Genomic DNA, 26,452 nt, shown 5'->3' with positions numbered 1-26,452 from the left:
AAGGAGATGGTCAGACATTTGCTATTTCTTGGTTCTTGATATTAATGAAGTTTTGTTGCTGCATTTTTTTTTAAAGAGCATTTGATGCCTTTGAAATAATGAATGATGAGTAATACTCAAATAAAATTGCATAGCAATACACAGGTACTTGACTGAGCAAATGAACTTTGGACTCTAAACACGTTTATTCAAAATTGCCACCAAGGAAGTGTTGCACTTAGGGAAACTCTGCTAGACTGGAGCCAGAGAAGGAGGTCTGCAGACTCATGTCTGATCACATCTGGTTGAATACTTAAAGAAAATATTGCTTAAAGTTAACTAAGTCTCACTGCAAGAGACAGATTACCTTTCATCAAGGCTGTAGATAAATCGGGTGGTTGAGATTTCTTAGACCTACTTTCAAACAAAGCAGGCTGTATTGCTGAGTTACTGCTATAAGGCAGTGTAAATATGGTGACTTTGTATAAGGCATGAATGTGTCCATTTAATTTCAGATTTAGGGGAGAAATAAGTGGTGTAGGAGATTGTTTTATCACTTTCAAATTTCTGTTATAATTCCTTCAGTAGCTTCTAGTTTTCCTTTTTTTAATAAAAAAAAAAGAAGCATTTGACCCATTCTTTGGTTGGAGAGTTGTGCTCTTGAAGGCAAACAGACAGTTGAAAACTGATTATTACTGTTACTTAAAATAGTGTGCAGCAGTTGAGATGAAAACAATCCTGACTCTCTAAGGATTACTTCTAGGTCTTCCGATGACTTCCAGTTGTTGCAAACTTCTCGTGAATTCCTATGGTATGGTCAGTAATGGTTCAGGTATCTGGTTTTCCTGTTTCTGGGGTTCGAATTGAAACATATTATTCTGAGTGTTTGAGAGGAGTTCCCTGCTGATAGATAGTCCAAATGGAATTTGCCCTTCTCTTTGTAAGTGTTGGAGAAGTTCAAATTCTGCTAGTTCTCTGCCTTTGAACTTAGATGGCTACAAAGTCAGAAGTTCAAAGTGAAGCTAATCTTATGTTAAAATGTTAACTGATGGGGTGTAGTTAGCATTTAAAAGAAGGTCTGTCTTTATTTTAGTCATGCTTATTACGCATAGGGAGCTTTTCTTCTGATGTTTTCTCAAGTGCATTTACTGGTTAAAACTGGCAGGCAGGATAAAGTTTTGCTAAAACTATTGCAATTTTATCAGATTTTTTTTAAATCTGTTTTTAACTTCAAACTGTTTGAAAACTGCAATCTGCTTATAAAATTTGACAGAAATTTATACAATGATTTGGTTTTAGAAGTTTCCCAAGGACAGGACTTAAACACAGTGATCAAATTAAGTGTGTGTATGTATGCTGATGAGACTGTCTTGCAAAAATAAAAATAAAATTCAACTTTTCAGATAGCTGCTAGTAATAATACTCTTCTGTCTTGAATACTAGAAGTCATGATTTGTCAGTGCAAGTGTGCATTCATATACTGACAAAAATGCAGCACTGTAATGTGAAATTGTAAAATAAACAAGCAATTACTGAGTGACTGGGATTCTCTAGATGGTACGAATGAGTGTGCTGCAGTAGCTTTGCACCACGTTTCAGAGTGCTAAGGAATGTATGTTTATCTGCAGTCGTGACTTTGTGGAACAGTGACTTCTTGTGAGTAGGAGACTGCTTGGTGAGTATGGAGATCAAAGCTGTCAATTTCAGCAGAAAAATAAGGCTTCCTACTTTTTTTAAGGAGCCACAGTTGTTATATATAGTTACTTTGAAGAGCATATAATCTTGATATTTTTTGCCTTAAGAAAAATCACTTGCTGCTGTAATTATCAAGCAGCACCAGAATGCGTTGATAATCTTCAAAGTTGTAGCCCAAACAGTTCTGAATAGTATCAGAAAGTATGATCCTATTTTAGTTTTTTTTAATAAAATTCACGAAAAAAAATCCTGCTGCTATTTAGAATCCTTAGGCAACAGCAAGACTCTGAAAACTGCACTTACCTCATGCTGATGCTTCTTGGAAAAGCCACGCAGGAATTGAGAGGACTTCATACATCAAGATGTTCTTGCATCTGAAAATTTGACATAGCAATTTAAACCAGTCAAAAGTTAAGAGATGAAAGCCTGCTTGGATATCTCCGCAGTCTAAGCGGTCGGTGTAAAGTATATTAGTCGTCTTTTTAGGATGTTATCTGCGGCTAGTAGGCTTAGACTATCTACAAAATATTCAGTACATCTTTAGGAGAAGGTTTAGAATGACTGTCCTGCTAACAGGAGGGTAGTAAATAACTGAATGGTACTGATGGCCACAGCTGTGCTGCAAATGGCACCAGGGACCTGCACTGTCTATAAGGGAACCCAGCAAAAAAGCTTGGTGGTTTTTTTAATCCATTCCCTGATTGGGGTCAACACTCAGCTGTGCAAATAAGCAGTAGATAGGGCAGAACCTCTTAAAGCAAAAGTTGTGGGTTTAATGAATGTCAAACTCTGCAGCTTAATGTATTCTATGGAAAAGGATCTGGTATCTGCTTTTTTCTGTAGGCTTCATCCATGTTATCTCATGGAATGGATACATACTAGTAATCTCCAAAGCTCCTCCTTAAAACTTTATTCCCCAGGACTTCAGTTGAGTGGTTTTCAGGGTTTTATATCTTTGTGTTAGTCTGTCACTGTTTCAGTCTTTCTGAAGATTCCCACTTTCACTTAAATTTTATCTTGGTACCTGTAACATCAGTTCTAGTTTAATCTTGCTTTGTGAAGGGTTTCATGTGAATTTGTTTTCAGACTCAGCTGAAATGTATAGAACCTCTTATAGAGATGTCTGTCCTTCACAACATAAGCCACTGAAATGAAGTAGATGAAACAAAAACTTGGCAAGAGCCTTAAAGAATTTAAAGAATCTGTTAGAAATCTGTTAAGAATCTTGTTGTCCGTGTGGTGAGTCCACAGAAGTAGAGTCAGGTTTTTTAAAGCACATATCTCTGGTCTGATTCAAGGAGGAAAAAAACCAAACCTAAACAAAAAAACCCCCACCCCCTTCTAATGGGTGTGAATAGTATGGGAACATAAAGACAGACTTTTGAGTTATCTACATTATTTGCTGCAGAGAACTCTTCTAATTTGTTGCATGATTTAAACCCATGATGATTTACATCTGAAGGGCTCATCTAGTTCAGTGAAACTGTTTTAATGGGGATTGCTGTTTATGTAACCCTCCTAGCAGAAACTCATTATTCATGATTTTTATCTTGCTACTTGATATGCATACTAGCTGTTACTGGAAGACATCTTATCTCCTGGACTCCACTTTAACCTGGCTGTGTGTAAAAGCTGTAGAATAAATTAGAAACAATATTGAAGAATAACATAGTCCTTGTGGTAATCAAGATTGTTGTATTAAAGAGGCATAGATATTGTAGTGAATACAGGAAGTTGTATAATAGTACTGAGCACAAGATTGGAATTGGAGAAATGTAAGATGTCATTTTCTTGGTGGTAGCCTTAAGCAAAAGTGACCTTTTGGAGTTTCTTCCCTTACCTAGCAGTGAATGACGCTTCCTTTAAGGGGCTGTTAAAGGGATTACTTAATGAGCAGCTGTACTTAAATCACTTATTTTGCTTGTCCAAGAAATAGCATTTCATAAGCATTATTTCTCTTGTTAAGAGGGTAAAGTACAATGATATTTTCCAAAGGAAAACCATCATAATCATGGTACAGCAGTTTGATGGGTCTATTGTTTTTGTAATACATTGAAGTAAACTGGAAGTCCTCTTGATAATGTGCTTTATCAATGATAGATATTTGTATAGTCTTTAGCAGGATTTCGACTTCTAAGACTGAACCTGGCTAAGTGTGCAGAATTGCTCAAGTCTGAAAACAGTTCAGTACCTGAATGTAGCTTTCCTGTGTCTTAGGTTTAGTGGTGCAAAGAGAAACCAAGTACTTACTCTACCTATTCTTAAGTACTAGTAAGAAAAATAAATGGGTCTCACATAATTCAAAGGCTGTGAATAATTGTGTGGCTTCGTTTTTTAAGTTTGACCCCACAAAAAAATTGGTCTCTTTAAAATTTTATATGCTGGGTTTCTGAAGCACATGTGCGACCTTGTCAGTTGGTGATGTATGACTTAGTAGTTCTCCACATGTGATTTCTTTTATGCATTTCTAATGTTTCATTTCCTTTTCAGATCTGCTAAATCTATTCTGAAGCCAAGGATAGACGACCAGTACAAGGGAAGTGTTGCTTCTTTAAATGGACATCTGCTCTTGCGGTATGGCCCAGATATCCAGTAGCAATGGATTTAAACAGCGCTCATCACCTTCTTCGGCAGCTGCAAGGTCAAAAGATGTGGACAAAGAGGAGGCGTTGCAGATGGAAGCTGAGGCATTAGCTAAGATGCAGAAAGAAAGAGGTGTAGCTGGTAATAAACAAACTTTTCATTCTTTTAGTAGCACCAGACAAAAAGCACAGAGTCATAACAAACAGGACCATGATCTCATGGTGTTTCCAGAGTCTGATGCCAAGAGCATGGAAGATAAACTAAGTACCATTGACATAGAGAAGCTTACTCATGCTGAACTAGAGAAGCTGCTGCTGGATGACAGTTTTGAATCTAGTAAAGTACCTACGTTACCAGCAAGTCCTATTTTGAGCCCATCTGTGTCTTCGCAATTTTATCTTGGGCCTATGGGTCAGAGAAGACAGTGGATGCCTGGGATACCAGCACCTGTGACATGCACTTTACCTCCTGTTTACCCCTCAGCTTCTTACACAAAACAGACTGGTGTATTTCAGAATGGATTCCATCCAAGTATGTCCTCCTATCACTCTAGAGAACCTATTTATCTTGGTCTTCCAAGACAGTCGCAATACATTTCATACCCATTGGCAGCTACTGCACCTTTCCATCCAGCAGGAAGCCTACCTATATATCCTCCCGTAATTACACCGGAAATGGCAAAAGTATTTGACAAAATTGCAAGCACCTCAGAATTTCTGAAAAATGGGAAGTCAAGCACGGACTTAGAAATGAGTGCTATAAAGTCTGCGGTTTCTAACCTACCAGCCTCAGAAAGCTGCAGGGATGTTAGCAAATTTGATTGGTTAGATTTGGATCCCCTAAGTAAACCAAAAGTGGATAATGTGGAGGCTTTAACTAAGGCAGACGATGGAGAGAGGGCGTCAAGTATGACTGCTGAAGATCCATGGGATGCTGTGCTGTTAGAAGAAAAGCTGTTAGTAACTTGTCATCTGGAAAGAAAAGTTAATGGGAAATCTTCTGGAGCAACAGTTACAAGGAGCCAGTCCTTAAACATGCGAACAACTCAACTTGCAAAGTTACAGGGCCAAACGTCACAGGTATGTAAATCAGTATTTTTAAATTGCAGTATGATAGCAAAGATTAATCACAGTATTTAAAGACACTTTATGGTCTGGATTTGCTTGCTAAATATCACTTGGCTTGAGTAGTGTGATGTTACTGGTGTGTGTATGTATTAGTGATATTCACAAAATTGAGCATTACTACTGAACTAAATCCCAGAATAACTCTGGCCTTGTCTAATCTTTCCACATTTACTGAGGAAACTGCTGTTTTTCAACACACTACAAAAAAAAATGGAAATAATCTTCAGAACAACTAAGTATTTAAATCATATTGATAAATATATAAATTAATAAGCGATCCACATGATACTGCAAAATAAAAAGATGATGAGTTAGACACAAAGCTTTATCATGAGCAGCCTTTATCTCAGATTTAGAAAAAAAATAATTTTTTTGCCTTATGTTTGAACATGTCAGCTTTTTTTTTTTTAAAAAAAAAAAGGTAGAATAGAAAGGTGGCATAGTCAAAACTCTTTTCTGCTCTCCCAGTATCACTTGTGGTATTTCACAGGACCGCTATAATTCTCTTTCATAGGTAGAAAGCTTTCCTTCTGTGCAGGAATGCTAGAGATCATAACTGAACTTTTTGGTTATACTGTCCTGGAAGGTGGGATGCCTGTTGGGTCAGAAACCCTGTACTTCTGTTCTGGAAGAAGGAAAACTGTGTTTGTGTGATGTTACTTTTATCAGGCAGGGCAAAAGAGTGATTTCTGCTCTAGGATCAGGATCACTTTCATGACAAACATGTCATCAGAGGCTTTAGTTATGACACTCATCTCTTTGGACACTGAGCACATGCAGTTTATATCAAAACTAAACTACAGCAGATGATCAATAGTGTAGCAATCTCATCTGGTTAATTATGGCCCCATAAGTGCATCCTACCGTTTTCCAAATCCAGTAAATGACTGTAGGTTATTTAACTTTTCCTATCTTTTAAAATTCTTTCTGTGAGAATTCCATCATAAAACAAGACATTACATTTTAAAAAATTAGTCACCTCACTAGAAAATGGATATGAATGCTTCTGTATTCTTATTTTTTGGTAGAGAGAATACAAAAGACTGAAGAAGTCTTCAGTGGAAAAGTCAACACCCTGGCAAGGGTGATAATGGCAGGAAAAATCCTATTTATAGAAACTGGTTAGAGAGGGAGGAGTAAAAGACTTGTTTGCCTTGGAGGCTTTGGATTGCAGATGCTTTGAATCTTAGGTATTGTCTTTCTAGGTGTTTTTGACAGGCTGGGTACATGCCATAAAACCCAACTGTTATCAGTCAAGGATATTTTCCACATTGCTCCTTAATTCTTCCCACCTCCCCAAACTGGGGGAGGCTTTTTTTTCCTCAGGAAAAGGAATATTTACAGGACTTTGGCTTAAAGGGCTGTCTAAATTTCCATTGAAGTGAAATTTTTGGCCCCTCATTGGAAGGATTTCCTGTTTTTTTTCTGGGCTAGCTGTCAGTATTCTGGCAAAAGTTTAATAGAAGGCCAGTGGAGAAGGACAAAAAAAACCCCAAACCCTAAACCCCCAAACCACCTTTACCTCTGTGTTTAAGGGATCACATTTTTAACATTACATGTGTGACTATCTTAGGTCTAACTTTGGTGTTTGTGGGTTTGTTTTTTTTTTCCACTCACTGTTGAGCTGTGATATGTGAGCTCAATTATTACCTAGTATTTGTAGAGGTGTGTAAATTTGAGCCCTACAGCAGTTTGCCTCTTCAGTTTGTCATGTTATCTAGTGATGTATTTGTCAGTTTTCCAGTGATTTCTGGTTGATTGTCGTGTTACTGTTGACTGGAATAGCTGACTATATTGGATCAGTGCTTCTGAGGTGTTGTCTGTCAAAAGTAATATTTGACTGTTGCTGAGTGAAATCTGGTTTTATAAATTCCAGGTTTTTTTTTCAAGAATGTAGAATTTAAAAGGGTTGTTCCTGTTCAACGGGTCCAATCCCATGCTATTTGCACATCACGTGTTAACTGATTCATAAAATGCTCAAGCTCTGCCTTCACATGTGGTCTTTTCCTCCTGCTACTTTTGATTTAAAGGCTGTTCCAGATCCTCACTGTCCTCATCAGTCTTAGGAAATCTTTTTCTTAACAGAATGGAACAGCAGGTATTTAAGATAAAGAACCATTTTGATATTTACCTCAACACGTTATAAGAGACAGTGATTTTTGTCAGCTTTCATTGCAAGCTCAGTGTGATAGCTTCTCTTTCCTGTCATTTTTTTGAGGATGACTTATGAGAATTTTAGTTCTCTGTGTGAGAGCACGTGTACAGTGGCTTGAATAAACCCTCATTACAGGTAGGTGCGTCCTGCTTGATACATTTATTGCATTTGCTTTATTCATGATGGCATCACAAGAGAATATATCAATCCTCTAGTCAATTAATACAGCTGATTTTCTTAAGCCACCATCTTTTTCAAACAAGTTCTTAGTTTATAGCAGACTTCTGGAGAGAATGCCCACCTGAAGATTTGACATTTACTTTCCAGTTTGTGGTTAACTAGTTTTGACATAATACTCCAATTCTAGTCTGTATTATAAAGTTAGCTGATGATACAAGACTAAATTTTCAGCAGGGTTGTTTCTGCTGCTTGTGCTGAGTTATTAAAGATGATAATAATTAGATTTAAAGATGAGTCTCTTAAATGGATGTTCTTTCAGCATAACCTGTGGCTTTTGGTTTATCTTTTGCCCATCGTGTGGTGCTCCTTTATTTTCCAGTTCAAATAATTTTCCATCTGGTATAGTAGGAAGCTGAGTTATGTAGCCTCTATTTTTGGCAGTTCTCTTGTATTTTATCCCATTTACCTCCAGGTATTTATTTCCTTCAAAGTATATTCTGAAGTGTTGCACCCTAACTAGCCTGGATCACTTTTTTCCCTTGAATAACTCATAGTCTCACTGCCCCTTTAAACAAAGCTATTAATAAAAGTTTCTAGTCATATATTTTGATTCTATCATATTATATTTAATCCCTTGAATCAATAGATTGCTTTGAGTTTTGCTTCATATTTGATGAAGTATCTATTTATTCAGTATTCCTCTTTAAATACTTCAGTGTTTGTCACTCATTTCTGAAAACAGAGGCAAAATCATAATTTTGTCCTATTTTAGGTGTTGTCTTCTCTACCTTTCTTCTCTACAGAGCTGAAGAGTCTTCTTCCTTTGTATACTTCTGGGATTTAATTTAACTTGACTTTTGGTAATTTACTGGGGTTTGTGTTTGTTTTTTATTGTTAAGAGTAATTGTGTTTGCAGACCAATTCTATTTTTGCAGGCTGTGCTGATTTGAACTATTTATCTAGTTTGGCCTGAAGTCCTTTCTTACAAGTTATTTCCTGTTTGACTGATAGCTTTTGCACCTCTTAGATTTGCTCATCTGGAAGTTAAAGAAATTCAAATCCTACTTGTCGTTCAAAACCCTAATCATCTGAATCCAGTGGATTTTAGATAGATTTATTAGTTTATCAAAGTTTGTCCTCCTGAAATTATCTTCCAAAAAGTGATTAAAAATTAGTATTGAAATTCAACTAAAAAAGCAAGAAGGTATTTAATGTTCTTAATTTTCCACCAGGAGGTAATTTGCAGCAATATGTATTTTTAATAACATTAGGTTTCTCTCCTTAGCCAAATGTGACCCTGAGGTCAACTATGGGTAACCAAATAAACTTTTTTTTTTCTTTGCTCATTACATTAGAATTTATTGTTTACCCTGGCTAAGCTTGTATGTGTACAAATGCCTTGTAGTTCCCTAAATTTCTATGGATTTAAGGGCAGAATAGCCTGCAAATTTTGCTGTAAATAATTCAAAAGTGTCACATAGTGGCATAAAGTGGCAACGTTTCATCACTGGTGTGACTTCATTTTAAGTAATCCCCTTGTGTAGTGCTTTTATACTCTGGTTAGAGTTGCAAAGTGCTTTGAGTACTCACTTGTAGTATTACTTAACTTCTTTAAAAAGAGATCCTACATAAAGAAAATTTAACATTTGTATAGCCAGCTTCTTGATTTGAAATGATTGAGTTTTGTGTTGTGTGCTGCTCAGCAGTTAGCTGAATCTTTATCAGGTGTTTACCTTTCGCTTGGTCTGTTAACTTCCTGTTTCCTTGTACGATTGTATGATTTATTTTTTTTGTTATTGTGTAATTGCTTAAAGAATACATGTACTAGATACAATTGCACAGGTTTGCCAGCAGGTCTTGTGCAGTTGCGCAGAAGTATTTTTATGTGATTGAACTTGTCTGAGATGTTGGAATAGAAGAACCTTTTTAAGTTTAAGGTATTATACATGCTCCTGAATTTCATTCCAGGCTTTGTGGCTTTACAGCTTCCTGCTCTAATACCTTCCCATGGTATGGCTAATCCCCAGTTATATAGAATTTATCCTTTTGAACTGATCAGTGTTCATCAAACCAATATTTTAGCTGAAATAACTAGGTTTAAATGCAATTAAAGTGGCAATTATGGGTTGCACATATTACCCTTCTAAGTTTATGCTATACTGTTTAAACAAGTTAATTTGAGGAAAAAAAATGCTGGAAGGAAAAGACCTGACAGTCCCTATCTCTACGTGTTACAGATTTGACCCCTTTTCTGAGACAGTCTAATATGACTATATTGTCTGGTATGATCTAATGAAATCAGATGCTCAGCTAACTTTGTCAGCTAATAATAGATAACCCACATACTAGTTAAGGGATTAATCACTGTTTCAAAGATGAATAAGTTGTGATGATTTTCAGAAAAAGTGTAGTGCAGTCTGCTTTTTTTTTCCTGGACTCCTGGGTGGATTAAAGGTTTCTATAAGCGTTGTAAAAGCTCTGGATGTAAAATGTAACTGGTCAGAAGGCTTCATCTCTGTGTGCAATGACCCTGCGTTCGACATGAGAAAACTCTTCAAGGTCAATTTATTCTAGGGAGTATCTGTTTGGAGTTTCACGAGTGCTTCAGGCTAGTGGTGGCTGCTAGACTACAGACGATTGCGTTCTACCTCAAGCCCACTGGCTGTTCCAGCAGCTCTCTGCTTTTTGCTTACACTAGCATTTGTATGGCTGTATTGTGACTTGGATCTGAAACAGATACAGATTAATAACTGCTGTAGTTTTTTCTTTGTTTGGGTTTTTTAAGTTTATTAGATTTTGTTGTTTGAAACTGCAGTTATCTTAGCAATTCTTTTTTAGATTGGGTACTTTAGAGGTGGTGGTGGGTGCATGTGGCATAAGGGATTAAAACAGCAGTTATTTGATACCACGAGATTAGTTCTGAGTTTAGTGTTCTGAATGTTACTTCCTTCCGGTGTACAATTTATCTTTTCCTGCTTTGTAGGAAAAGGTAAACATGGGCGGAACTGATGTGTAATGGTTGATTCTGGGACTATACTGAAGGCTGAATCGCAGAAGTGGTGGAAAAAACATTTGTCTGTCTTCCTCCTCTGGTTCAGCAAAATCTAGGCAAATTCTAATGCAACAGGTCACTGCAAGCACAACAGTTCCCGAGCTCTCAACTTAGTCTTAACTGATAATGATGCTGTCAAATAAATTTTCTGTAAAGGAGTCACTGGTCCAGTGAATCTTTACTTTTCAACTTAGTAATGATACACATATTTCTCCTTATAGAAGTAGACATAAAGCTAATGATAAACCTCAGACTCCTGAAAATCTGTCGTCTACACATGGCTTTGCTGGCTTTAGGAATATGTTTGCAGCTATTTAAATACTGTATTATCTTTGAGTTGCAGAAAGACAATGGGACCACTGGCATGCTGACAGAAAACGTGCTTCTCCAAGAAATTGAAGGGCAGAATCAAGAACTGTCAGCTTTTTCTCAAGCAGTTACGAAGTAAGATATTACCGAACACAAATTAGCTTTCGGGGGAAAAAAAAAAAGCTAAAAAACTCATTTTCAGTTAGGTTGACAGGGCTAGTCCTATGTTTTTTGCTTGATGGGGTGAATTTCAGTATGTGTCCTTTTTCCTTATCCCAGTTTTTCCTGGTATTGTGTTATTTGTTCAAAAATGCAATGGAGTTGTTCAGGTGTTCAATCAGGGTTCTTTCAAAAGAAAGAATTTGAAGTCTTCTTTCCTTAGGTGATGCACCTCACTAAATCCTGTCACTCAATGCTCTCATTTTTATTGCTTCCACAACTGGAATTCTGTAACAAATAAAACCTTCAAACTTGTTCCTGCTTTGATCAGGTGGTTAGGTTTCTTAAAGGTCATACCAAAGAAGATGGGACTTGATAGCCTAGAATACTCCTTCTGTTTTTTTGCTTACTGCCACAATTTAATGAGTTTGGGTTTTTTTTGCTTCATTCCTAGAGAAGACATACTCGGAGTCTTGCCTTTTTTCCTCTCAAGATCAAAATCCAAGACATAATGGGGGAAATAGAGATCTTTGAATCTGAAGGATAACAGCCGCTTTTTAAAACAGGAATGTTTATGAAATGAAAAGCCAACTCCATAAAACCAATGGGAAGTCATATACCTGTGAAACTTACTGATGAACAACATTAAGACAAAGCTCACATAAAAAAGACTTGTTTTAACAGTTTCTAGTTAAATCTAATTGTTGCCCTTTCTTTCAAGACCCAGTCCTTAAAATGCTGATGGATTTTTGACTGGGCAACTTTTGCTACAGGGATTCCTTTCTTTTTTTTCCCATTCATGCTGTCATCAGGAATCAAGGTGATGAAATAGATGACTGTTATAGATGAGTTCTGTTCTTGATCTCCTATAATACTGCTTTAATGTTGGCAGAAGGTTAAGGTTAAATTATTTTATCCATGTTAAATAGCAGAAGATAAAAAGCAGCTATCAGACTACTGTCTATTCATTACTAGTTGAATTTTTTATACTGTTTGTGTCCTAAATAAAAGCCTTTCCTTTAATTTAGGCCTCTTAACTTCCACAGCTTGGAATAACTACCTTCTGCATAGTATCTAAGTTCAGATTAGACTGCTGAAAATTGAAACTTTTAAAGAGTTTTGTGGCCTTTTGTACGTAAAAGAAATTACTCTTTTTTTAACTAATTTTTAGCAAATGCTATGGATTAGCTTTTTAAAAACTGTCTTGGAGCTTAGTTTCTGCAGAAGCTGGATATGTCCTGTAAGCATTGACCTATTAAATATTTTAATCTGTATGGAAAACCTGCTTAATTATAAGCTAGGTTTTTTCCTGTCTAACTACTACTTGTATAATTACTGTGGGCAGTGATCTGTTGAGAGTAGAAAAATTAAATGGTGTTTTGTACATACAATTTAGGTAAAGAGTACAATTTAGGTAGTCTTTACTGTTCTGGCTTGTGGTTATTACCATGTTATTTTGCTGTAGTCTTAGACTTATCCATTGCAATGTTTCATAAACCTTCTCTACTTTCAGATTGAGGACCAAGTTTCCTTATGCTAATCAGCAAACAAATCCAGGCTTTGTGCTGAGTCCAATCATGCTGCAGAGAAATATAAGCGGGGAGAGTGCCAGTATCAAGGTTTCTATAGAAATCGAAGAGTTCCAGCAACCAGTAACTTTTACATGTGATGGTATGTTTCTGCTTTTTAAATTGGAGTTTGCTTGTAAGACTTGGAATGGTGGTTTAAGACTGTACGCTCAGTCTAGGCTAGTGGCTTTCAGTTTTTGTAATCCCTGGGTCTCAGGTGCATGGGTTGCTTGTGGGGAATGTGGAAGAAATAAATGAAGAAAGAACCTAATTCTAGGTCAGTGCCTCCATCAGAAAATATTTAGAAGCTGATAAAATGTAACTTTTTTTAAAAAGGAAAGCCAAGCAAACCAGAACCACTATTCTATCCACAGCTGGGAATGTTAAAACAGTTTTTCAAGAGTTTGACCTACTTTATAGTAATTGAGGGGACAACGACACCAGGACTGAGATTGTTAACTTTTAATTTAATTTTTTATTTCAATGCTCTAACACGTGTCTAAATAAATTCTTGCAGGCTATCTGAAAATTCAGACAAATTGCTGTTGGGAAATAAGAATGAACACTGAAATTATCTATTACTTGACTTCAACATATGCATATGCACACAAACACTAAAATAATACTGTTGTGATGTGCCATAACTAGCTGGTCCAGTTTTGTGGGTAACCAGGAGTATTAGTTGGAGTGGAACTTCTAGGTTTGCCTTGTTACTGTACATAAATTCATATTATCTGTGTAGTCTTGACTGCACAGCCTGTTTGTATTAAAGGCTGTAACTCTGGATGCTATCAACTGCTGGCAGTTCTTGGTGATATAGTAGTTGATAATAAATTACCTCAAGAGCAACTTACTTTTTAGCCTCTATACTGCTGTAGTCTCTTAGCCCTTTGTGAGCATTTCCATTCCCAGATGGTGTCACCTAGTAATGGGTCTGTGCTGTGATGTTTTGTTTATTATTTGGTTCTCTATCTGTAGCACTAGATGCTTTGGAGTTGGTTGTTCTCAGAAGAGATGAAGTTGCTCTGTTACTCACTTAAGCTGCTGTAATGGAAAACAAGCTCTCAGTGCATAAGTGTTTTCATTCTATATTAATTTGCTGGGCCCTTGAGTTATTCTGCTGTGATTTAATACTCTTTTGTTAAGAAATGAGGTGGACTGTAAGTGTAGCCTAGGAAGGGTTTCTGCTCTTCATTCTTAAGATTACACTCTCCTAATATTACAGGCTTAATCCTTTCCTACAAAAGGCTTTGGTAGCATAGCTAAAATGTTATGGCATCAGCCCTTTATTTCTAGAAGTTTTGTGAATACCTTGGAATGTGTTTTGTATTCTAGCCCCACGTCTTACTCTTTGTGCTTTTTGCTCTCTTCCTTTTTCTGATGCTGAAATTAATCACAGTTAAACTGCTTGTCTTCTGTAGCTAGTGAAAGATAGGTATCTGTAGCTCATATGTGGCTAGTAATAGGCATATTTAAAGTTACTCTCTTCCTTTAATTCCTTCTGTTCTTGGTCAAGTTGTTGCATACCTTAGCATCCTAATGCTAGAACTACTTTAGTGTGGCTTTCAGTCCTGCTCAGAAGGAGCTGCAGTCTTTCAGTATTCTGACAACTCAATGTGTAGAAAGGACCCAGGAGGGAAACAGGTGAACTTCAGAGCTTATTTGGGTATACCTATTAATTTTGCATTTGTTTATTAGACTTTACATGGAAGTACAAGTGTACCTGAGCAATCATTGTGTGTCAGCAAGAAATGAATGTCTTTCAAATAGATGGAGGGCAGGAAAAAGGTGGTAACATCTTTGCATTACTCCACTAGGCTTTGCAGGACTGGCAGACCTTTGTCAATGCAGCCTGTGACTATAGCCCATAAACTGCTACTGCATCTTTTTTCTCTATCAACCACCATATTCTCTGCTGAAGGTAGTATAGCAGTTTCACTCTAGATCAATAATAAGTTAAATAGTCTTAATAATGAGTTAAATCATGTTTCTGAATTCATACTACTTATTATTCCTTGTTCTTGAATTCCACATACTCATTCTTCGGATGCTATCAAATACCTCTATGCTTGTAATAATTAAGTCATCGGAGATGAAGCACTTGCGGTATCTTGTGGAAAAGATTATTGTGGCATTACCTCTCTATATCCACCATAGTAGTAACATTTCTTTCTTTACAAAAAAGAAAATTCCAGAAAACTAGGAAGGCCGCTGGAGGGAAAAAAAAAAACACTCTGAAGGTACTGATTAAAAACAATGCATTTATACAGTGTTTTTTACAGAATTTTGAGGCACTTAGTGACATTGGTTGCAAATGATTTAAAGAAGATGATCAGAAACTAGGTAGGGAGAGGTAGAGAGCATTTTGTACTTAAAACATTTGTGGTGTTAAAACAGATCTATGGATTTTTCGTCAGTGACAGCTGGTAGCTGTGGGCAAATGAATTTTGCGTTTGACTTCTTGCGTTTGTTCTGTAGTTGCTGGATGGCAGAGAAAGACTTTTCAAAAAAGCATTTGGAGCCTGATGTGAAAGTACTAGTAGTTAAGAGTTGCTTTTTGCAAAGGCTTGGTGATGCTTACTAAGATCTGATCTGTACAGTGTGGAAACTGCCCTAGACAAATGAAAAGGAAAAAGCAAAAAGAACTTTCAGTAGGATTTGCCTCTGCTACAGTTGATACTTCCTCAAAAGCAGAACAAATAGAGAAGTTCCATCTCCAACTCTTCAGATAATGATTTATAAAGTCTAAGCAGCTCTGGGATCACTTACCTATTTGAATTCCTTACTAAATAAGGCAAATCTATAATGAAAAAAAAAGCGATCCTCATATATAAACTCCTGAAAACAGACTGCAGACTGATTTTTGTACTGATGGTCAAGTAACTACACTGTATCCTAATTTAAAAAGGATTTATTGTTTTCTTAAGCTACAGACAGGTTTTATAAGGTGCCTTTATTTGTGAGAAAGAAGTGAAGATCTCAAACTATGAGATTTAGGAGATTATAGAAGCATAAGAGTCTTCCCTAAAGTATAAAAATAAATTTCATTAACTACAATTTGTGGGTAAACAATGGTTAATAATACTTGCTATAGATTTATATTTAACTTTTAGATATAATTTCTTTAAACAGTGAGTTCCCCTGTTGAGCTTATAATAATGCAGGCACTTTGCTGGGTGCATGATGACTTGAATGAAGTGGACATTGGCAGCTATATCCTGAAAGTTTGTGGCCAAGAAGAAGTTTTACAGAAGTAAGCAAACTCTTTTTCATTTATATTTAACTTCGTGCTTTTTCATGGCACAGTTACTGGAAAGTATATCTTTAACGATTAAATGTGTGAAAGCAGAAGTCTTAAATGTAGAAGAGTCACACTTTGCACAAAGATCAGAAGTCTTTAGAGTTGCTCTGGGATACAGCGAAGTAGGTTCCCAACACCTTCCTAGAAATCTGTTCTAATCTGCCATCTGTTGTGTTGAACACAGGGGTTTTTGTTTTTTTTTCAGATGCAGATTTCTAGAGTATTTCTGTAGATAGATGTTGTAGTTCTCAGCTGCTCTTCAAATACCAGCAACCAGGAAAAAAAATCTACCAATGTTTTCTAATACTCTGAAATAATCTGTGGGGAGTTTTTTTAGTTGGTTTTGTTTTTGGTTTTGTTTTTTCCAGAACTAGTGGTTTACAAATCCCCATTAGTTTTCTAGGTTACAATATTTGGTTTCAATGTTAGTCTCAGTAGTTAAGAGCTTTAGCAAAAGTATGGGTATCTGTAATAGTATACTAAGACTGCAGAAGTAAAAATCAGATCAAGAAGTGTGGTGTGGAGGTTGATTCACCATTTCCTTATTTTGAGCCAGCAGGTTGCCTTAAATATTCCCTGTGAGTTTTTTGAAAAACGCTGCATATTTTTAGTGTAACTATAGCTTTCTTTTGTTTAACAGTAAGCACTGCGTAGGAAGTCATGAATATATTCAGAACTGTCGGAAGTGGGATACAGAAATCAAACTGCAGCTCTTGACCCGTAGTGTGATATGCAGAGATCTGGCAAGAACAGTAAGTACCTCCTAAACTGCAGCATCAATGTAAGTCTTCAAGAGTTTGGGAGTTTGCATCAGAGTTGATGGATCTGAGATGTAACCTTTTTGTGTTACAAACAAATTAGTATGTCTGCTTGGTGTTGGGAATTGTATCCTTTTATACTAAGAGGAAGTGAAATAAATACTCAACTTTTGCAAGGCAAATATTATAAGTATGGATAATGTCTCTTATTAGACTAAGTACTATAGCTGGGAAAAGTATGCAAGCATTTGGACTAAACTTGAAGCCTGAAAGAGAAGCAACAAATTTCAGAGTTAAATAAAATTTGGGAACAGTTTTTGAGTTTAATTAGATATGTATCAGACCATCAAAGAGGAAGGGAGGAATATTTGATATCTGCATAGTTAGGCACTTGATTGCTGTTTCTTCCCTCTTCCCCCTGTCCCTATGTGTACCTGTTTCATAGGCTATTAATTAGTTATTTCTTTTCCCCTTTGAAGAGATTGCCTTATTTCTTTACCTTTCTGTTCCACAGGTATTAGTAATGAAAATTCTAAAACAGTATTACAAATTATAGAAAGGTGAGAACTGTACTTAATATCTAATATTTTATTGCAGGAAGATGATGACAGAACACCCATACATCTAACCAAACACCTCTACAAAGTAGAAAAGCCTTTCAGAGAACCTATTATAAGGTAATATTATGTGGTTATTTTAGTAATCAAGCCCACTGCTGAATTTCTGACCAAGGTTCTATTATGCTCCTACACTTGTGTTCATAACTACTATTTCTTGCAGGTCCTCTATTGAAGAGCTTCTTGATGTGTATCACAAGCAAGTTAACATAGCTCTTAAAAATGAGGTAAGGTCATCGTAAATTATTGCTGAACCAAAAGTTATCATGAGAAGGTTTACTAATGAGATAGTTGGGATAGACTTGCAGGTATTCTTGGGGAAACTGAGATCTGAACAAGCTGTTAAAGGGAGATTTGGAATCATGGATTTTTAGGTTGCTTTTCCTCTTTTCTTCCTAGCTTTTCTTCCTAGCTTTTCTTGCAAACTAATTACTACCTAATCATCACAATTGAAAATGTATCATCCAAGTCCTGGGGTGCAAAATAAACTTTTCCTCAAAAATGCTGGAGGAGATTAATTTAGGGGAATAGGAAAAGGTCTGAATCCTGACTATGCCAGTTGTTGTCAGCCATGAATGATATATTGGTAACAGATAGGAATCTACACAAAAGTGAGCAGTAATAGTTGTGTACAGTGGCGGTTATAACTGAAGCATGTTTGGAGCACACAAGTTCTATAAAAAGTGTAATAATGTCTTATTCTGCACTGCTGGATTAATTAAAAATACACTGTCAAAACCATTGTCTATTTCAGTGCATGATAGGTAGCTTAAAACAGCTTGTATGTGAAGTAGTTTGGAGTGATTTCCCAAATGCAAAAGCTAGCTGAGGATAACCTGCTCTACTAATTTCTAAAAGGAGAAGCTTTGTTTAACTCCTTATAGTAATGTAACTTGGAGACTTAAATTCTTAAACATTAGATAATACAGGTTCTATAAGAACAGTCTTGAAATGAATGACTTAATTACGATACTTTTCATTTCCGCTGTGTTCATTTGCCTCTCCAGGAATGCAGGTCTGAACAAGCTGATGTCCGCTACTTACGTATTCCCTTAATGTTGTTTAATTCCCTTGATGGCGATTCACCATGTTCTCAAGGGTAGTTTTGAACCCAGTCTTTTTGTAGAAGTGAGATGTTGCTGCTCCTTAATATGATGGTGGTTTTATTGCTTTGCTCTTGTGGCTGCTTCAGCTTGCTTGTTTAACTGTGATTTCACAGGCTGAGGTGAGGAGTGCAAAACATCTCAATTCAGAGTTATGCTCTACTCTTTCTACAGTCTTTTTGAGGATGGGAGATGTACCCTGTAGGTGATGATTATTAGGTCCAAGTATCAGCAGCTGTTGTATTTGAAATGCTTTACTTCCTGAAGTGAATTCCTGTATGTATTTAGAAGCTGAAGCTTGCTAATCAAAGTGAAACAGGGTATAGAAATCCATAAATAACTTTGTACATAGCCTTTGATTTCACATTGTTGGACGCTTTTAAAGTTATCTGTTGTCTTATTATTGAGATTAATTTGAGAGCCTGTGAGGAAAATAGCAGTGGAAATTTTGCTTTTCATGTGTCAAAACAGCTGTTATCTTCAAAGTGCTAGCTTTGAAAGTATGGCTTAAATATTTACAATGTCTTCTGACTTCTATGGTTATTTTCTTACCAGAACAAAGTTAATTGTTGCCAGGTAACTCTCAATCCAACAACTTTTCCATTCAAATGGCTTCTTTGCTATCCATTTTTAGGAAGGTCATGAGAATGTCTGGGGGGGTGGGGAGGGTGGGGGCTGGGAATCAGTGTACATCTTACTGAGAGGCTATTACACTAATCGCTCTTATTTAGTTGTTAGTGCTCATAAATGATTGTGAAAGAAACCTATACATTAAGCCTTTAAACAGTTATTTTGAAGCAAGTATTTTCATTTTCTGCATGTGTTCTTTGAAAATGGATCAAGACTTTGCTTATATTAAAAAACAAAACCCAAGAAGCCTAGGATAATTTAGATTTAAACTAAGTGGCCTTTCTTCTATTTGAAGAGAAGAAGGAAGGGAATATTAGGAGCATCTTGAGTTTGTCTTAAGCAGTGTACCAGCATCTTCATTCTCTGATAAGAAGTTGATTTATTCCTTTCAAAAAAGATTCCTGTTAAGTGTGCAACCCCCCCTTCCTTTCCTTCTCCAAGATGACAGTTTGCAATTGTTTCATGTGGAAGAACCATTTAAATTAAATGACACGTAAGGCAAAAGTTGTAACAAACTTTTTTCAAAAGTATATTAAGGTAAAGTAAAAAAAGATGAAATTCCATTATGGAAGTGACACTATAGTGTAAGTGTAATTTGAGCCTATATGTTTGTTTTAAGAGGGCTGAAATTGAAACACAGCTTCTTTAGCATTCCTTCCTCAGACTAATTGAACATCCTTTTTTTTTTAAACTACAATTTCTTTTTATGCCATGAGGGAATTTGAGCTTAATATCTCATTAGAAAATACTTGTCTGCCAACAGCTTAATAGAAAAGTGGTTGGAAACCTGCTAATGTTTTCTGGGACCCCATTCTAGAATCTGTACTGCTATGTTTTTGGCATTGATAACTGAGCTATAAGGAAGTTCTTAATACTGAGGTTTTTGTTTAATCAAATTGTTACACCACAGTTTAATGTAATTGAGATATGCATCTCATAATGAAATTTTCTCGGCAATTCATTAAAAAAAAAAAATTAAAGCAATACTGAGTTTCACAATTGTGATCAGAATAATCTGTTCTCTCATACGTTCCTTATTAGAACCAGCATAAAGCAGTAGATCACGTAATTAAGACTGTCAGAAAAATCTGTTCTACATTCGATTGTGTAGAGACTCCCGCAATAACGGAATCGGTAAAGAAGCTAAGGAGGGCTGTTAATCTTCCAAGGACTAAAGATGCTGAGGTAAACTTTCACACTATAAATTGCATTCTGAGGTATGCTTTTTAACACTAGATAAATACTATTTCATAATCTTTGGTAGTTGCAAGTACCAGCAACGGTTCTGTCAGGGTTATGTTTGTAGTTTTTGGTGTTGTGTTTTGTTTTGCTTTTTTTACCTGGTATCTTCCATTTATTTTAACATCTCTTTGCTGTTAATGCATTAATTGCTTGCTTTTGGAATCCTTTCCTGTTCAAAATAGTGACTTTTTTAAAACTAGTTTTAAAATACTGTTTTCTGGTTCTGTAACTACAGACCTGTGTCACAGCAGGTGCTACTAAGTCTGACCAAGGGAAACTGACAGCTAGCTCATGCCCTCTAAAATCAACACGGTTATGCTTAAAGGAGGAATTCATGTCATGAATTTTCTGTGCAGTATTTATGTGAATAGCAATAGCATCTGAAAACTCTTAACAGTTCATGCTTCTGCATTCTTGATCATATGGACAAAAATAAAATCTCTCAAATAGCACAAATTTTGATGATAAAACTGCCTTATGATGAAGAGTTCACTTGAGCAGAATTGGTCTCAAGTCACATTGTCAAAAACAGTCATTAAATGAAGAAGTGTGCAAAGAAAAAAGCTAAGTAGTCTTGTAATGCTATTTCTGTTGTCCTGCTGCCTTATTGGTGGTGATTCATGTGCTGTTCTATTCACTTTCAGCTTCATCAGTTAAGTGATATATTTTTAATAGTGAGCAGAAGTTGCAAAATGCACAGACCAAATACAGTTGTCACAAGAACAAAAACTCTTGTAGGGAAGTGCAGAAGACATATTAAGAAAACTTAGTGAAATACAGCGTATCTGATATTTCTTCAACATTTGCCTTTTTAATAGGAGAAAGCTGTAGAAATAATTAGATTACCCTGTAAAAATAACCTCCAAAAATAACGCTATCCAGTAGAATTTGAAAAAGGTACTTCTTATCAGTAAAACCCTGCAATTCTCTTGTGATGAACATTGGCTTAAACAGTAATGTGTATGAAGGCGTACAGGATTGCTTTCAGAAACAAAATTGGTGTAAAAATTGGAGCCACCTGCATCTAAACCTTATGCAAGATATTGTTTGATTTTTATTTTTTTTAAAGTAATTGTTTTGTGGTTGGAAGAAGTGGCCAAAAAGTAAAAGAAAACAGTAGATTGTGAAGTAGAAAATTACATGTGTAGTGCTGTTTCAGTAGTTTGGTATCCTGTTATCCAAAAGTACTTGGACTACTTGACAAGTATGGTGGAAACATATGGCAGTTTTTCTGAGAGGGGAAAATGATGTGATTTTTATTTTTTTCCCCTTAAGTGTCTGCATGTTTTTTATAAGAATGTGAAATTTTTTGGCAGTTAAAACTTAATGTTGACAAGCTGCTCAATTCATACACTAAAAGTGTAAGGACAGCTTTAATTTTTCTGCAGTGGTTGTGGCAAACTTCTTAGACTTTCTGTGAAGCATTAGGAATTCACTGGGTTTTGTTTTTAAATCACAAACTTGGTTTTCATTAAAAATTTTTTTTTTATCAGAAGTTGAGTTTGGCATGAAACCCTCCCTTATTAGAAGGGAGTAAATTCCCATGATTTCTTTGTCACCTGTTGGCTTCAACAGTGTTCTTGTTGAGACTAGACATTGCTGTAATACTGCATCATGTTTAGACTTCCATTTTAGTAGACCAAGAAGCAAACACAGCAGATAGTACAAAGTAACAGTACTTGCTGTTCAGTTTTCTCAGTTGTTTAACATTTTATTTATTCAGTAAATTTCTAGTAACTCTGCCTACAAAAGGTGTCTTAACAAATGCCACAGACAAAACAGCTGTTCAGACTTAAATTACTGGGTAAGAGAGCTAAGAGCTTCTGTTTTCATCTGTAACAGCCCTCACCAAGTTTTATCTCTACTCAGAGAAGTTAGAGTATCCTGAGCAATATTCCAATGTACTGTGTCTTTTAAGAGTTCATAAAGGGTGTCAGAATAGTTGTGACTTGACAAAACGTGAGCTGTTGAACCTGGTGAATAGTTGCTGCATGATATGGAAATTGTGATGCTGTCAGTTAACTCTTGAGGAGCTTTGAGTAGAGAGATATTACATAAACCCAAATATGGGAGTAATCCAGATGTTTTGTAATTTCTGTACAACATAATTAAGAGCAACAGAAAATTAATATGGGTTTCTCGGTATTGAATTCGCTCTAACTTTGCTGTGTAGGTATCCTTAAAATGTGGCGATGACACTAGCAAGAGCTCATCTGGTGAGTAAAGTTTTTCAATTGTATTTAAAAACTGCTTTCAGGGGGCTGTTTTAGGAAGATATGCATTAAAGATTAATTATAATTTAGGTTCACTGCAGCCTGAAAACCCTCTGAAAATGAGTATAGACCAGTTAACAAAAGCAGTTGAGGCCCTTCTGCGACTCCATATGAATTCATGTAGCAGTTCTGCAGCAATTTCTCCGAAAGATAGTAAGAGTACCAAGGAAGCATGGACTGCCACAGAACATCTCCAGTTCACAATATTTGCTGCTCATGGAATTTCTTCTGGTTGGGTATCAAAGTGAGTAATTTATTAATTGTAAAATTCATCCTTTTATAGATGGGGTTTTTCATGTTTAATTTACTTTCTTTTCCTTGTCCAGTTATGAAAAATACTACTTGATTTGTTCTCTGACCCATAATGGAAAAGATCTGTTTAAACCTGTTCAGTCCAAGAAGGTTGGCACATACAAGAACTTCTTCTACTTGATTAAATGGGATGAACTGTAAGTGACTTTAGCATGTTAAAACTCACTAAAATATTTTGATTTAGCCAGTACCTACCTAGCTAGCTGCTGAATACAGTCATTCAAGCAACACTTGCTTCCAATTCCAGTTGAAGTGTTGAAAGAACAATGTGTGAGACTTACTGACCAAAATCAGAAATATTTTTCCAATTGGTATTTCACTACTGATTTTAAAAGTGGAAGTGGAAATGCTGGACAAGTGCTCTGTGCTAATGTGTTTGTAGTATACAGTTATAAGGAGTTGGGAAGGTCATAGCATTCCTTGTAACGGGAACAGCTTGTGCTGCTTAAAGAAGGATGAATAAAGCTTGCTTATAAGCAGTGCTCACATTGTGTAAATAGGGAGGAAAAGCAACTGACTTGTACTAACTTTTGTGTTAAATTGTTTTTTGCTCCAAATACATTGTAACAACTTTGTATCTGAATTTAAAATCTAATTTAGAATTATTTCTATGAAGAGAGCAGGTGCATAAGTGCTTAAGAGTATCTGTAGCATGTGAGAATGTCTGGTTTGAGCTACTAAACTTAAGTTTCTCTTTATGGGGCAGAGCAAGAGGGTAGAAAGGAAGAAGGAAGGCCATGCAGAGAAGAAATAGGGAGAAGATGGCAGGTGATACCTGATAACTGAGAGGGGAAGATATTTTTCATTATCTATGCACAGCTTGCTTTCTCCCACTTAATAGTAATCAGGCAGCCTGTCATAACTGGAGCATCAGGTGAGCTCCATGTTGCCCTCTATCTGTTTCTGTGACTGTTTTTAAAGGTCAGAGGTACACCCTGAGGAACACCCTGAAAGTCTACAGTGACAAATTATTTCAGACCAGGAATGAGAGTTTCAGGTTCTAGAATACCTGCCTTCAGAGAGTACTCCAACTACCTTTTTTTCCTGATGTAAGGGATTGTCAGATTTCCTGCTGGCAAGTACTAGTGTATTACAGTGAAGGTGTGTTAGATTGCTTATAAGCTGCTTAATATAGTTTAGTGTTTTATAGTGTAACGGGCTTAGTAATATGCTGTGATGACTCTTAGAATGATATTTTGATGTGTTACAGAAAAATCAAACTTAAAGAACATTTTAAGCAATAAAAACAGTGTAAACAAAAATCTGTTTGAATTGCTCCGTGAGGTATATATTCCCCAGCTGCTTTCTTTATGGGTGTTGGTTTTATACCAATTGTACTTAGCTTTCAGTAGTTCTTAATAGATTCTCTCATTTGGATGGGAAGCTATTGTCAGGTGACTCTTTAAAGCTGAGAGATTAGGAGGCAGCTAAAATGGAATTGTGTGTGTCCTCCTAGTGAGTAGAGTGGGAAGACTGATTATGCTGGACAGTGCAGTTCTGTGTAAGGAATGTGATTTAATAGACAAAGATTAAAAAGGGTTGTTCCAAATCTGGCTACAGTGCAGAAGTATAATTTAGCAGTTTTTGCAAACTATTGGTACAGGAGATAAAGTGGAATGAAATATGATTGCATGGAAATTTAACACTTGTTCTTCAATGTTCATTAACTTCTTGAAAGCGAGAAGCATCGACAGGTAATATGGATAAGCCTGTAACGTACTAACAACTGTCTTTCCTCTGACTTATTTTTAACACTTTTATTTTACAGAATAATTTTCCCCATCCAAATTTCACAGCTGCCTTTGGAATCAGTCTTATGTCTGACTTTATTTGGAATCCTAAATCAAAGTAGTGGGAGTTCTCCTGACTCAAATAAGCAGAGAAAGGGCCCAGAAATATTGGGTCAAGTTTCCCTACCTCTTTTTGATTTTAGGCGGTAAGTATCCAAAATATGGGTAATATTATTAATGTGATTTACTCCATATAAAGCTTACTCCACTCCTATAACTAGAGAAGCTGCTTCTCTGCCACTGAATGTAGTAGGCCATGATAAAAGTAAGAATCATAAACTGTATTGTTACGGAAATAATACCTTCAATTAAATAGGGTACAAAACATGGTCCTGTGTTGTAGTATTTCCATCTAACTGGCTGAAAAAACTTAGCTGCTGGAGGAAGTTGAATATTGTTTGGATGAAAGTGGTTTTATCTGCAGGAATTATTCATAGTAATGTGGGCCAAAAGAGGTCATGTTAGTACCGTTTGTAAGTATGGAGCAGTTGAGTATGTAAGTATAACTCAAGTTGTTCTTTGAGGAACCCACTGACATTCAGGTGTTACCCTATAGGTCATATGCAGTTGAAGTATCTGCAGGTGTGACTGTTTACTGAATTGATAGCCTCCCTTCTACTGAAGGAGTATGGTCTTGATAGGTGGCATTTCATGAGTTCTAATACCTGATTAGAAGATCTAAAAGTACATTTATGTTGGCTAGAGGCAGTTCAGTCAGTATTTGCATATATTTTAGCAGATGAAGTGTAAACAGCCAGTTCTCAGCCAATTCATGAGCCATGGTGATAGAGAATGCAACTTGCAAAAGAAGTGTTTGCAGCAAGCCTTGAATTTAGCAGGAATAGTGTCTAGTGCAATACAAAGCAGAACAGAATCCTGACAGCAGGTAAACAATGTGTTATACTTCCATCATGTCACTGGGAAAGAAGCACTTTGCCTTAAAACTGTCTTAAGATAGGAAAGAATAGCTCTTATCTTCACCCAGTCCTGTTTGTAGAGCAAAATATGGTGATGGCTGAAATTTTAAAAAATAAAAGACCTTAATTTTAAGGTCTGCAGTATTTCTAAGTACTATTATTCTTTAGAGGCATCTTTGCATTGGCTGCAAAATACTCAATGCTGCATGTTTATAAGTTTACATATGCAGGAGCCAAGGTGGAGAATTTTGGTTATGTTGATTTTTTTTTTTCCTTTTAAAATTTCCTAAATCTGATAATAGGGTGGTAATATACAAGCCAGCAAGAGAATCAAAATACTGTTTTAAAATTTAGTTGTATTTTAAAATACAGGTTTATTTTCATAGGAAAAATAAACCATTTCTTCCATCAGCCTATTTCTGAGTAACAGAGATCCCAGGATATTCTGCAATTACTCATTTTGATTCAGAGCTGGATTTATTGAAAAAATTAAAATAAAAGGATAGTTAACAACTGTGTTAAACTTATGGCATATTTCTAGTTTGGACTGGCCTTCCTTCAAGTACAGCTGCTGGATCCTGCTATACCTTTTTCACAAAGAGTGAAAAGCTTACTGTAGCTGTCCTCAGTTGAGTGTTCCTGGATTTGTTCAAGTTACCTTGTCCTTGAAACTTTCATTATGAAGTGTATTCCAAAATGCTT

At 36.1% G+C, this 26,452-nt stretch overlaps 1 protein-coding gene across 3 annotated transcripts in view; it reads left to right on the top strand.

Annotated features, from left to right (window-relative positions):
• The window catches only part of PIK3C2A (phosphatidylinositol-4-phosphate 3-kinase, catalytic subunit type 2 alpha), a 55,890-nt gene that overhangs the window by 7,222 nt on the left and 22,216 nt on the right, over window positions 1–26,452 (top strand). For 2 of the 3 annotated variants that reach the window (XM_010563834.1, XM_010563831.1), the window contains exons 2-13: window positions 4,165–5,336; window positions 11,109–11,215; window positions 12,753–12,910; window positions 15,940–16,060; window positions 16,749–16,860; window positions 17,464–17,543; window positions 17,647–17,710; window positions 20,258–20,401; window positions 22,632–22,674; window positions 22,762–22,975; window positions 23,058–23,180; window positions 24,812–24,979. In XM_010563834.1, the coding sequence (XP_010562136.1) occupies window positions 4,230–5,336; window positions 11,109–11,215; window positions 12,753–12,910; window positions 15,940–16,060; window positions 16,749–16,860; window positions 17,464–17,543; window positions 17,647–17,710; window positions 20,258–20,401; window positions 22,632–22,674; window positions 22,762–22,975; window positions 23,058–23,180; window positions 24,812–24,979 (2,441 nt within the window). In that variant the 5' untranslated portion in view covers window positions 4,165–4,229. The remainder of the gene's footprint in view (window positions 1–4,164; window positions 5,337–11,108; window positions 11,216–12,752; window positions 12,911–15,939; window positions 16,061–16,748; window positions 16,861–17,463; window positions 17,544–17,646; window positions 17,711–20,257; window positions 20,402–22,631; window positions 22,675–22,761; window positions 22,976–23,057; window positions 23,181–24,811; window positions 24,980–26,452) is intronic. The other variant, XM_010563832.1, reaches the window with a different exon arrangement.

The sequence above is a fragment of the Haliaeetus leucocephalus genome, unplaced genomic scaffold, assembly GCF_000737465.1.
Source record: "Haliaeetus leucocephalus isolate CR32 unplaced genomic scaffold, Haliaeetus_leucocephalus-4.0 Scaffold173, whole genome shotgun sequence".
NCBI classification, from domain to species: domain Eukaryota; kingdom Metazoa; phylum Chordata; class Aves; order Accipitriformes; family Accipitridae; genus Haliaeetus; species Haliaeetus leucocephalus.
The sequence above is the reverse complement of the archived record's forward strand: the minus strand, read 5'-3'. Positions and strand labels throughout refer to the sequence as shown.